Here is a 14,284-nt window from a genome sequence, read left to right as displayed (position 1 = left end):
TATAGTGGTATACATATGTAGGATCTTAATTTGAGCCAGTTTGCCACAGCGGGGAAATAATCCTAAAGCAACAGGAAATGTGAATTATTATGTGGATTATAATGAATGGAAATTTGTGTAAGGGTTGATACATCTTTCGTAAGAGAAAAGGGAAGTTACAAACTTCATAAGCCATTTTAAACCTTAAATACACTATAAGTTTTACGTTTCCTGCATTGCAGTAGGGTGATCATATTAAGATCCTACATTGGTATTTTGCTCAACATATTCGGAGTACGCTACACATGTGCTTCTTTTTTAATATACTTAATTCACAAGGGACAATGTCAATGTTCAAGATCAACAGACTACGTAATATGATGTTGTGATATAATCTCTCGTTGATGTTTTGTTTTTTAAACAGGGGACGGGGAGGCAGAGGTGCAGTTGCACCCAGAGGGACAGCGGGTACACGGAGTGCAATGCCACAAGCCACATTAGCGAGAGGAGTACCCACTCCCAGGGCAAGGGGAACACCAGGGAACCCCGGATACAGACCCCCACTGTTGCCCGTAACACACGAATCATACGACGACTACGTAAGTCTGACCCACTTTTCCCCACTAAATTTTGATGTTGAATATAGTGCATTCAGAAAGTGTTCAGACCCCTTGACTTTTTTCGCATTCTATTACGATGCAGCCTTATTCTAAAATGTATTAAATCGTTTTTTTCCCCTTATCAGTCTACATAAAATACTTCATAATGACAAAGCAAAAACTGGTTTTGATTTTTTTATTGTAAAAACAAAATAAGAGTATCACATTTTCATAAGTATTCTGACGCTTAACTCAGAACTGCGCTCCAGCAGGTGTATCTCACTGATCATCCCTAAAGCCAACACCTCATTTGGCCGCCTTTCGTTCCAGTTCTCTGCTGCCTGTGACTGGAACGAATTGCAAAAATCGCTGAAGTTGGAGACTTTTATCTCCCTCACCAACTTCAAACATCTGCTATCTGAGCAGCTAACCGATCGCTGCAGCTGTACATAGTCTATCGGCAAATAGCCCACCCATTTTTACCTACCTCATCCCCATACTGTTTTTATTTATTTACTTTTCTGCTCTTTTGCACACCAATATCTCTACCTGTACATGACCATCTGATAATTTATCACTCCAGTGTTAATCTGCAAAATTGTAATTAGTCGCCTACCTCCTCATGCCTTTTGCACACAATGTATATAGACTCCACTTTTTTTTTTTTTTTTTTACCTATTGTGTTATTGACTTGTTAATTGTTTACTCCATGTGTAACTCTGTGTTGTCTGCTCACACTGCTAAGCTTTATCTTGGCCAGGTAGCAGTTGCAAATGAGAACTTGTTCTCAACTAGACTACCTGGTTAAATAAAGGTGAAATAAAAATACATTTTTAAAAAATTGTAAACTTTGTTGAAGGACCTTTGGCAGTGATTACAGCATTGAGTCTTCTTGGGTATGACGCTACAAGCTTCATTTGGGGAGTTTCTCCCATTCTTCTCTGCAGATCCTCTCAGGCTCTGTCAGGATGGATGAGGAGCGTAGCTGCATAGCTATTTTCAGATCTCTCCAGAGACGTTCAATCGGATTCAAGTCCGGACTCTGGCTGGGACACTCGAGGACAATCAGAGACTTGTCCCAAAGCCATCCCTGTGTTGTCTTGGCTGTGTACTTAGGGTCGTTGTCCTGTTGGAAGGTGAACCTTCGCCCCAGTCTGATGTCCTGAGCGCTCTGGAGCAGGTTTTCTTCAAGGATCTCTGTACTTTGCTCCATTCATCTTTGCCTCGATCCTGTCTCCATCCCCACAGCATGATGCTGCCACCACCATGCTTCACTGTAGGGATGATGCCAGGTTTCCTCCAGATGTGACGCTTGGCACTCAGGCCAAAGAGTTCAGTCTTGGTTTCATCAGACCAGAGAATCTTGTTTTCATGGTCTGAGGTGCCTTTTTGCAAACTCCAAGCGCCTTTTGTCTTATGCGCCTTTTACTGAGGAGTGGCTTCCGTCTGGTCACTCTACCATAAAGGCCTGATTGGTGGAGTGCTGCAAAGATGGTTGTCCTTCTGGAAGGTTCTCCCATCTCCACAGAGAACCTCTGGAGCTCTGTCAGAGTGACCATCAAGTTCTTGGTCACCTCCCTGATTGCTCAGTTTGGCCGGGCGGCCAGCTCTAGGAAGAGTCTTGGTGGTTCCAAACTTCTTCCATTTAAGAATGATGAAGGCCACTATGTTGTTGGGGACCTTCAATGCTGCAGAAATGTTTTGGTATCCTTCCCCAGATCTGTGCCTCGACACAATTCTGTCCCGGAGCTCTACGGAAAATTATTTGTACCGTGTGCCTTGTTTTTTGCCCTAACATGCACTGACAACTGTGGGACATTAATCATCCCGAGTGGCGCAGTGGTCTAAGGCACTGCATGTGCCATTAGAGATTCTTGGTTCGAGTCCAGGCTCTGTCGCAGCTGGCCTAGACCGGGAGACCCATGGGGTGGCGCACAATTGGCCCAGTGTCGTCTGGGTTAGGGGAGGGTTTGGCCGGCAGGGATGTCCTTGTCTCATCGCACACTAGCAACTCCTGTGGCGGGCCAGGCGCAGTGCACACTGACACGGTCACCAGGTGTACAGTGTTTCCTCTGACACATTGGTGCTTCTTAGTTAAGTGGGCATTGTGTCAAGAAGCAGTGCGGCTTGGTTGGGTTTTGTTTTGGGGAAAGGACGCACAAGTTTTAGAAATCAAGTTTTAGAAACATCTCAAGGATGATCAATGGAAACAGGATGCGCCTGAATTCAATTTCAAGTCTCATTGCAAAGGGTCTGAATACATATGTCAATAAGGTATTTCAGTTTTAAAAAATGTATACATTTGCACAAAATTTCAAAATACTATTTTTGCTTGGTCATTCTGGTACATTGTGTGTAGATTGATGAGGAAACATTTTTATTTACTCAATTTTAGAATAAGGCCATAACGTAACAAATTGTGTAACAAGTCAACGGGTCTGAATACTTTCCGAATGCACTGTAAGTGATTGATGACTACCTTCCATCTTAAACTGAAAGTCGGGTCATACTGTGTATGTACTTTATGGAATGTTGTGTTGAACAAAGGTGCACATCTGGAAGAGATGATCCATTGCCAAAGTGTCATGTTATGTAGGCCAAAGGTTCCTCTGCACAGCAACAGCAAACAAATAGAAAAAACTACTTTAAAATAACGTATATAATGAGGTAGTTCATGTTAATGCCAGAGAATATCTGACAAGCAGAAAGATATTAAAAGTTTCACCTCAGTTGACTTTATGAAATCTGCTGAGGTAAGTATCAAAATACTCATCAGTTGCTGCTCTATGATTAATGAAACATGAAAGGGTAGACTGTAAAAACACAGTCGTTTCTATCCCAGCCTTGCTGTGTGCAAGTTGTTTTCAGTCCATATAACTGAAATCACATAAACAAAATTAAACAGCTCTTTTTTTATTGCCACTAGACTAAATGGAAAATATTTAATTTAGAAGACATGATGATAAGAGTACATAGACCTACAGATAAAGAACAATTTTAGATTTTAGATTTTTTTTTTTTAAATCTCTCAGATTTCGGGGACGTTCAAAGTCATGTTAAAAGAGTTGAACACGGTGAACATTCAATTGTAACCTAATGAAAAAAGCTATATTTTCACGAGTCAATTTCCACCAAGCTTTCCCACTATGCGAAGTCTCTGTGTGTGCTGGCAATTGGAAGATTGGCCTGTCTGCATGGGGAAATGCACAAGCACAGTCTCATTACCAAAGCCGAATTGAGTTCTGAGCGAGAGCCTGTGTATTTCTTGAGAGGCAAAAAGCTGGACATTTTTCTCCACAGTAATTGGGGGTTTGGAGTGAAGGTGGGAGCACAGACAGATACCAGGGGATTAAAGAATGAAGGAGTTTGTCCAGAACATTTCTTCCCCTCTTATTTTCCCCCCACGAATCTCACCTTGCTCTATCCTCTACTCCAGGACTCATTTCTCTCAGAGTGTTTTTCCCAGAGCGTATGCAGACCTCTCTCTCTATAAGGTCAAGGTATTTTTCCCACTGAAGTATACAGGATGCTGTGATGCCTTAGCGACTGTTCTCAACCAGTACCTCCTTCTTGATGGGGGTGCAGAATATGGTCGTGGTCAAGATAAATCAACAAAAGTATTTTAATCCCTAACATAACAGAGACAGGCGAGTATCTTAGTAGACTAAAGCTTCAAAAAGGTGTTTTTTTTTGTCCTCTATTTGTCGTTGTGAAGACATACTGTATATGCACTGAGTGTACAAAACAATATGAACGTTCCTAATATTGAGTTGCACCCTTTTTGCCCTCAGAGAGAGAGAGAGAGAGAGAGAGAGAGAGAGAGAGAGGGAGAGAGAGAGAGAGACAGAGATAGAGACAGAGACAGAAATCAAAGCAATTGAAAACCAGGTGTGAAAAGGAACACAGACAAAACAACCAGAAAAAGAAAAAGGGATCGGTAGTGGCTAGTAAACCGGTGACACCGAGCGCCGAGCAAAAAGTTGTGACATTAATATAGGAGGACCAAACACACCTGAGTTCAAATACATGCCTTAATACACGAGGACCAAACACACCTGGGTTCAAATACATGCCTTAATACACGAGGACCAAACACACCTGGGTTCAAATACATGCCTTAATACACGAGGACCAAACACACCTGGGTTCAAATACATGCCTTAATACACGAGGACCAAACACACCTGGGTTCAAATACATGCCTTAATACACGAGGACCAAACACACCTGGGTTCAAATACATGCCTTAATACACGAGGACCAAACACACCTGGGTTCAAATACATGGAGCATTTACATTTTTGTATTTGAAAATACATGACAATACTTTCCAAATGTATTTCCAAATACATTCCATACATTCCTTACTTGGAAATGTGTGTGAAAGTAATTTAAATATTTTAAACAGTATTTGAACCCAGGTTTGATCCAGACCTAAACTAAGCTCAACACTCTTGTCCGAGATCATTGGCCAAGATCCAAACCAGATTCATGTGTGCTTGATAAGTGTTAAGGCCAATACACATGAAAAAGGAAAATTAAAGAATGTGTATTGTATTTCTTAGTGTTATAAACCTGAACACACCAACTCTACAGAGGCTACGCAGAGAAGGCCATAATGTGATGAAATGCAGGGCTTGGTGAGGCTTTGAAATATATATATTTATCCCCGAACAGAATAGATATAATAACCCAACGTCACACTGTGGAAATGGAACACTCTTGTCTCTATGTGATCTCCAAAGATAAGTGAAATTCTAATAGTTGAATAAATGTGTGTATTTCTCAAATGTGGTGTCAGATAAAATATTGATGTAGCTCTTTTACGCACCCTATTTTTTATGCTCACTATTCTACATATGGGGAAAGCTTGCATTCTAGGAACACCATGCATGATAAAATGGAACAAAATTGCTTTTCTTGGGCTACCTTTAAGGATGGCATGCACGTCTGGAGTAATTGCTTTTTAACAATAGGCTTGGTTACACTGCTGAGTTCCCATTTGTGAACTAATTATGGAAATGGAATTCTCCATGCACAACTCCCCTGTTTAATAAAACACATGTAAGACACACACCTCAAATAGATTGTTTAATCATTTCATACTCTGACTCCGAAGTAGGCGGAATACGCAAAAGCCTTGGTATCAGTTGCAATCCAAGGGATTCCTGACAGCCTTAGAAGAGGAAAGATACAAATACATTTGGCAAATACAACATATTCTTATTTCTCTATGAGACCAGTTAGGACCATAACCCTATTTGGTCAGGAGAACAGTGCTCTCCAAGGTCTTCACTATTTGGATTTGTATGTTTATTATGTTACTTTATATTACTCATTTGATTCAAATAGAATGAAAACTCCCAGACTGAATAACAGCTTGAGAAGTACTCCCTTTTTGTGGACTATTTTTATGTCTCTCACATGCTGCAATAAATGTGAAATGCATAAAGCAGAGTGTGTCGCTTGAATATGCAGAGGAGTAAAATCAAGTCCGTTCAGCCACAAAAACTGGATTGAAGCAGAAAGACAAAGGAACCCACCACTCATTTACTCTCCTTTCTCATTTTGGGTCTCTGCATTCAGAGGCAGCCCTGTGTGCAGATCAGTCACTGTCACGGGACATACAGGTTGTCAATTGATAATGAAGCATAGAGCTGACGGCCTTTAGCTCCTTGCGCTCCTCGCTGTCCTAATTACAGTGAGCCAGGACTCTCCAGCCCGTGTGTTAACACTTGATTTATTTCCTCCTTGCTTGTTCAATAGCACCAGCGTTAATTGGTTTTTCAAATGAGCGTTGAAATATAAGGATCATGCTTCATTAACGAGAGGGCCTGGCCGACCCCAGCACCCGTTATGCATTGCGTCTTGCAAAAGCATGTAAAGTTCAGCGAGGTGAAAATCCACAGCTCTGTAAACAAGCAAGATATTGATATAGTGATACTGTAGCCAATCAAAAGCTGCTAGACCGCATCTCACCTTTGACATCCAACGTAGTTCGGAACAGTTCACAGGTCAGGTCACATTTTAATTTTTAATGTTTAATGTTTTTTTTCCATAGAAAAACGTCAACAACAGTCGTTCAGACTAGCTGTCGTGGTAGTGGAAATTGGAAAGCAGTACATTTATTATACGTAATGAGTTAAAGTAATCTGTCACCAAATCATTTTTTTATTTTTAGGACATGTCTGGAGAATGTAGGGATAATTACATTCCATTTTGTTACAACGCAAGTACATGATAACCTTGAAATTGAAGCAATATGTAATTGCAGAATTGTCCTATATTGACATGATCCTGGCCGTGTCTCCCCTGACTGTTTTACATGTCAGAGGCAAACAGTGCCGAGGCGATGTGGAGCGTTCTGTCAGCCGGGAATGCTAACAAAACGGTCAGTTAATGAGATAGGTAGGCCTCTGACCCTGTCATTATGGAAAAATACTCATAGAGAGAGGAAGTGAAATTAGATCCCCTGAACAACTTAATCCTTGACATAATCCCTAACTTCAATTTAGTCAAATCCATGTTCATACTTGTATAAAGCCACACAAGAGCCCACAGCAGAATCTAAAAAGTCTTGAGCCAACAAAAGAGACAGGCGGATATCTCAATAGACTAAAGATTCATTTGACAACTTTTCCCATTCCTTTTTTTATTGAACATACTTTATGTAGAGACGCTACTGTAGCATGCGTTATTAAAATAGAGACTGTTATTTCATATATATTCCAAGTAGCTGTGAGGGAAGGGAATTATTAAAGTCACATGAAGACTGTCTGTCATAAGGCAGCTGATGAGTATTCTCGCATGAAAGTCTTGGCAGAAGTGGCTTTCATAGCAATAGAGCTATCCATGTAGTTGGATAATATTCATATCTTTGGAGAAGACTATTGCAGGGTTATTATTGTAGCACCAAACACTTGTATTTTCTGGTAGGATTTTAAAACAGTCTAATGATGATCATGACTTTCTATGATTAAACTTCTTCACAGCTAAGGTGTTCTGAGGCGAACCATCACCAGTTCCAGTTCCAGTGACATCAGCATTTACTGTGAATGCAAAGATTCTATGTATACTAGTTCACTTAATTTATTTACTCCTGGCTTGTTCAATAGCATCAATGGGGCTCCCGATTGGGGCAGTGGTCTAAGGCACTGCATCTCAGTGCAAGAGGTGAATTACAGTCCCTGGTTCCAATCCAGGCTGAATCACATCCGGCCATGATTGGGAGTCCCATAGGGCGGTGCACAATTGGCCCAGTGTCGCCGGGGTAGGCTGTCATTGTAAATAAGGATTTGTTCTTAACTGTCTTGCCTGGTTAAACAAAAAGATCCTCCAACTTTGATGGATATTGAAGCTATTAAGAAAGAGAAAACAATTTGACTGTAAATTGCAGACATTTTTTTTGTGTGAGTACAAGGATGAGAAGACCCCAGGAGATTACAGGATGATGATGATTGACAGAAAGTATGCACTTTGAAAACCAACCAAAACGCTTAAAATAAGCAAGATCCAACGATTAGAAAGTGTCTTCACCTTCAGAAATGTGACAGAGGAGATAGCAGGGCCAGAAATAAACATGGCAATGACAGCAGAGAGGATTAAACAGCAGTAGCACACTTTGAAAAGAGTAGCTCAGCCTGGAGCCTGGGTCTGCTGCAACAGCCTTGTCATAATATGAACACGGACTGTCTGCAGCCTCTGTGCAGCCAGGCTCATTAAAGGAAGATATACTGTATGCCTATTTTCCTGTTCTCTCCAGTGTCTGGGAAGACATTATAGTAAACATGATCATATAAGTATTAGAACTAAAAATAAGAAGACCGTCGCTGAAACAATTGCTCTCTGGGAATTGTGGGTGTTTTTGACAGTGAAGTCTGGGGAAAGTGTTTCGCAATCATGACACGAGGATAGCAAGTGTTGTTTCTACAACTATTTAGTTAAAGTTTGGACTTTAGCTAAATAGTAATGAAGCGAATAGCAGTACATTTCTCCTTTTATATGCTTTCCCCATTCCTTGGATACAAAATAGTGTACAGTCTACAATAATTAGATCATGTACAACCGGATTGATATTCTTTGTTGTCAGACTATCACGTCCTGACCATAGAAAGCCTTTATTTTCTATGGTGGAGTAGGTCAGGGCGTGACTGGGGGGTGTTCTAGTTTATTATTTCTATGTGTAGTCTAGTTTTTGTATTTCTATGTTGGCCTGGTATGGTTCCCAATCAGAGGCAGCTGTCTATCGTTGTCTCTGATTGGGGATCATATTTAGGTAGCCTTTCCCACCTGTTGTTTGTGGGATCTTGTTTTTGTATTGTTGCTTTTGAGCCCTACAAGGTTTGTTTGTTTGTTTCTCTCTCTTTATTGTTTTTGTTGCTGGTTCTCATTCAAATAAATGATGATGAACCCAAATCACCTTGGTCTACCCATTTTGACGAGCGTTACACAGACCTTATAGTATCATGTTTATACACAGTATATATGTATTTTACTACATTATTATTGTGTACTTCATTGATGAGCGGCAGGTTTATATTGAAGTTACTTTTTTCACTGTGTTGATCATTACAATAGTCACTGATCAAGAGTAAAGGCCGTATTAGTGTTGGCTAAAGGTCAGAGGTGAACAGAGTGTCTGATACACCCTGCTTGCAAGACAGCTTCCCTGCAAACCCTAATCAATAGTCCGTGTTAGACATGATTTAGTGTTGTCACCCCTGACATTCAGGGACTATATGTGTAACAGAGATCTTTCGCCCATGGAATTAAGCATTGATTTTTTAAATGTCCCAACCCTAAACAATTAAGACTCCTGCTAGGTTTGAAACAGAGCTGCTTTTACATTGGCAGAGGTTTCTTATTCTTGCTTTTTCTTTGACCTGCAGGGCTATGATGATGGATATGACGGTGAATATGATGACCAGAGTTATGATGCCTATGAGGAGAACTACAGCAATCAATCAAAGAGGTGAGTTAGCTAACAGAAGGCCAGCTTTGCATACTTAAGCGTTCCTCTTTTTGCAAGGTAAACGTAATTTTGATGAAGTATGAAAATTGTTTGCATACATATGTACATAATTGGCAGACCATTCTACATTCTCGTTTGTTTAGAACATTGCCAATTTCTCAGTCTTTGTCTTCCTCCCCAATATATATTTTTGTTCTTAACTGCAGTATTTGCAATATTACTGTGAAACAACCTCTCCTGAGGGCACTTTGTCTTATTCAAAAGGTTTTTAGTGAAATTTGGCCGTTTCAGATAAGCTTGTTAGCACTTTTTAACTTATTGCATAGTAATAGAGTTATACCTGTGCTTCACACATCACTTCAAATTAAATATACAGTGTAAATCATTAATGGGGATTAAAAAACTAACACAATGTACAATATATTTATTGAGAGGATATTTATTTTTTTACTACTTCGATTCCATCTGTAAATATTGGACTAACATAATCAGTATTAAGGCCCCATATTCCCCCCTTCTAAATAACCGTATAATTTGTATTAGACAGTCAATCAGGACGGAAGGTAATCTAAGACAATTTTGGAAAACTGAATCATGAATCGGCATTGCAGCATTGTTTACGGTGAAAGTGCCATCAGAGAGTGGCGTAGTTGGTTGTGGTGTTACAATGATGAATCATCCTCTGAGTGCTCCCGAGTGGCACAGCGGTCTAAGGCACTGCATCACAGTGCTAGAGGCATCACTACAGACCCTAGTTCGATCCCGGGCTGTATCACAACCAACCGTGATCAGGAGTCTCATAGGGCGGCGCACAATTGGCCCAGCATTGACCGGGGTAGGACGTCATTGTAAATAAGAATTTGTTCTTAACTGACTTGCCTAGTTAAATGAAGGTTCAAAATAAAATACCAAATGTATATAGAGTTGAATTCGGAAGTTTACATACATCTTAGCCAAATTGTAAACCAGCCTGTGTGTAGCTGGCGCAGGACAGCAGATATGAGTAAACGTATTTACTCAAGATTCCACAATCTTGGGTCGAGAGCCAGACCCGGTCCCCCGGTGCGAACACTGGGGCCTCACTGTGGTGGCGGTCGGCACTCGCCTTCTGCCGCCTCACGGCCCGTTGCAGGTGCACATGGGCGGCGTCCCAGGTCTCCTCCAAGTGCTTAAACCATTCGTCCACCGCAGGAGCCTCGATCTGGCTCTGATGCCAAGGTGCCAGAACCAGCTAATACCCCAGTACTCACTGGAAGAGGGAGAGGTTAGTAGATGAGTGGCAGAGTGAGTTTTGGGCCATCTCTGCCCAGGGGATGAACGCTGCCCACTCCCCCGGCTGATCCTGGCAATATGACAGCAGAAACATACCCACATCCTGGTTTACTCTCTCCACCTGCCCTTTACTCTCGGGGTGAAAACCTGAGGTGAGGCTGACCGAGACCCCCAGACGTTCCATAAACGGCCTCCAGACCCTGGATGCGAACTGGGGACCCCGATCAGAGACTATGTCCTCAGGCACCCGTAGTGCCGGAAGATGTGAGTGAACAGAGCCTCCGCAGTCTGTAGGGCCGGAGGGAGACCTGGCAAAGGGAAGAAACGGCAGGACTTAGAAAACCGGACTTAGAAAACCGGTGTTGCCCTGTGATGGAGGAAGATCAGTCAGGAAGTCCACCGACAGGTGCGACCACGGCCGTTGTGGAACTGGTAGGGGTTGTAACTTCCCTCTGGGCAGGTGCCTGGGAGCTTTACGCTGGGCGCACACCTTGCAGGAGCAAACATAAACCCTCACGTCCTTGGCCAAGGTGGACCACCAGTACTTCCCACTAAGGCAACACACCGTCCGACCGATGCCAGAATGATCAGAGGAGGGTTACATGTGGGCCCAATAGATCAAACGGTCGTGGACAGCAGACGGAACGTACAGACGCCCAGCGGGACACTGGGGAGAGTGGGCTCTGTGCATAACGCCCACTCGGTGTCCGCGTCCAGCTCCCACACCACCGGTGCCACCAGGCAAGAGGCCGGAAGTATGGGAGTGTGATCCATGGACCGCTCCTCTGTGTCGTACATCCGGGACAGTGCATTCTGGGTTCTGGGAACCTGGTCCGTAGGACAGAGTGAAAACAAAACGGGTAAAGAACATGGCCCACATTGCCTGGCGAGGGTTCAGTCTGAACCCTCGCCGCCCGGATGTACTCCATATTGCGGTGGTCAGTCCAGATGAGAAAAGGGTGTCTAGCCCCCTCAAGCCAATGTCTCCACGCCTTCAGAGCCTTGACAACAGCCAACAGCTCCCGGTCCCCCACATCATAGTTTCGCTCCACCGGGCTGAGCTTCTTCGAAAAGAAAGCACAGGTGCGACGCTTTTGTGGCGTGCCCGAGCCCTGAGAGAGCATGGCTCCTATCCCAGCCTCGGACGTGTCCACCTCCACTATGAACGCTAAAGAGGGATCTGGATGAGCCAGCACGAGAGCCGAGGTAAACAGAGCCTTCATGTGACCAAAAGCCCTGTCCGCCTCAGCCGACCACTGCAGTCACACCGGTCCTCCCTTCAGCAGTGAGGTAATGGGAGCTGCTACCTGACCAAAGCCCCGGATAAACCTCCGGTAGAAGTTGGCAAACACTAGAAACCACTGCACTTCCCTTACCGTGGTGGGAGTCGGCCAATTACGCACTGCTGAAATGCGGTCACTCTCCATCTCCACCCCTGAAGTGGAAATGCGGTACCCTAGGAAGGAGACGGACTGTTGGAAGAACAGATATTTATCAGCCTTGACGTACAGGTCATGCTCCAACAGTCGACCATGCACCCTGCGCACCAGGGACACATGCTCGGCGCATGTAGTGGAGTATATCAGAATGTCGTCGATATACACCACTACACTCTGCCCATGAAGGTCCCGGAAAATCTCGTCAACAAAGGCCTGGAAGACTGATGGAGCATTCATCAACTTGTACGGCATGACAAGGAATCAATAGTGCCCTGAGGTGGTACTAAATGCTATCTTCCACTCGTCCCCCTCTCGGATACGCACCAGGTTGTAAGTGATCCAATTTTGTGAAGAAGCGCGCCCCGTGCATTGACTCGATCGCACTGGCGATGAGGGGCAGCGGGTAGCTAGTCAATACAAGGGTGCAGACCTCCATCCTTCTTCTTCACAAAAAATAAACTTGAGGAGGCAGGTGAAGTGGCGGGCCAAATGTATCCCTGCCCCAGGGATTCGGAGACATATGTTTCCATAGCCGCTGTCTCCTCCTGTGACAGAGGATACACATGACTCCTGGGAAGTGCTGCGTCTACCAGGAGTCTACCAGGAGATTTATCGCACAATCCCCTCGTCGATGAGGTGGTATTTGAGTCGCCTTCTTCTTACAGAAGGCGAGAGCCAAATCAGCATATTCTGATGGGATGCCCACGGTGGAGACCTGGTCTGGACTTTCCACCATAGTCGCACCGATGGTAACCCCTACACACCTCCCTGAGCACTTTCGTGACCACCCCTTGAGAGTCCTCTGTTGCCACGAAATAGTGGGGTCTTGACAGGCCAACCAGGGTAGGCCCAGCACCATGGGAAACGCAGGAGAATCAATAAGGAAAAGACTGATTCTCTCCTTGTGACCCTCCTGCATAACCATGCCTAGTGGAGCGGCGGCCTCCCTAATCAGCCCTGACCTTAATGGTCGACTATCTAGGGCGTGCACAGGGAAGGGATCCACAGGAACAAGGGGATCCCTAAACTATGGGCAAATGAACGGTCAATAAAATTCCCAGCTGCGCCTGAATCTACGAGCGCCTTATGCTGGGAATGCAGGAAAACTCAGGAAACTTAATAAACACATACATGTGAGCAACAGGGGGCTCTGGGTGAGCCTGGTGCCTACTCACCTGGGGTGACACAAAAGTGCCCTGCCTGCTGCCTCAACTCCCTGAGGAACCCCCCCAGCACCGACCAGCAGTGTGCCGACCTCTGTGGCCACAGATGGTGCAGGGAATGGCCCCTCCTCCGGTCGCCCTAAGCGCAGCACCTCCCAGCTCCATGGGCGTCAGAGCGGAGGTGCTGGGGGATGGAACTGACAGGCCCCGATCCAGACTTTCGGGGGTAGTCAGCAGGTTGTCCAGCCGGATGGACAGGCCCACCAGCTGGTCCAATGTGAGAGTGGTGTCTCGGCAGGCCAACTCCCGACGGACGTCCTCGTGCAGACTGCACCAGTAGTGATCGATCAGGGCCCTGTCGTTCCATCCCGTGCTGGCGGCCAGGGTCCAGAAGTCCAAAGCAAAATCCTGCACGCTCCTCGTCCCCTGCCTCAGGTGGAACAGACGTTCACCCACCGCTCAACCCTCAGGCGGGTGGTCGAAAAGCGGCAGGTAAACTCTGCGTAATGGTCCAACTCCACGTCTCCTTCATACGGCGTTGGCCCACTCCAGGGCTTTGCCTGAGAGGCAGGAGACGAGGGCGGACACGCTCTCACGTCCTGAAGGAGCCGGGTGGACGGTCTAGCTGGAGTAGGAACCCCTGGCATCCGGCAGCCGTCCTATCACACTCACTCGGGAGCGCGAGCCGATTCCCGCTGGGACTGGGTGAAGGAGGGGTGGACAGTGGGGCCTGCTGTAGTGAGGCTGGTGGAGGCGCTGGAAGACCTTCTCCTCTCTCCCAACGATCCATCGTCTGCAGCACGCGATCCATGGCGGTGCCCAGACGTTGCAACATGGTCGCTTGCTGCTGGACACGCTCCT

The 14,284-nt window shown here is 44.8% G+C and overlaps 1 protein-coding gene across 2 annotated transcripts in view; it reads left to right on the top strand.

The window, feature by feature from the left end:
• LOC118398544 (KH domain-containing, RNA-binding, signal transduction-associated protein 2-like) overlaps positions 1-14,284 on the top strand; it is a 123,076-nt gene that overhangs the window by 91,643 nt on the left and 17,149 nt on the right. For both annotated transcript variants that reach the window (XR_008074966.1, XM_035794006.2), the window contains exons 6-7: positions 404-578; positions 9,467-9,549. Coding sequence is in view for 1 of the 2 variants with exons in the window: in XM_035794006.2 (XP_035649899.1) it covers positions 404-578; positions 9,467-9,549 (258 nt within the window). In the remaining variant the exon portion in view is untranslated. The remainder of the gene's footprint in view (positions 1-403; positions 579-9,466; positions 9,550-14,284) is intronic.

This window comes from Oncorhynchus keta, chromosome 2 (genome assembly GCF_023373465.1).
Source record: "Oncorhynchus keta strain PuntledgeMale-10-30-2019 chromosome 2, Oket_V2, whole genome shotgun sequence".
Taxonomy (NCBI): Eukaryota; Metazoa; Chordata; class Actinopteri; order Salmoniformes; family Salmonidae; genus Oncorhynchus; species Oncorhynchus keta.
Note: the sequence above shows the minus strand (reverse complement) of the source record. Positions and strands in the feature narration are given on the sequence as shown.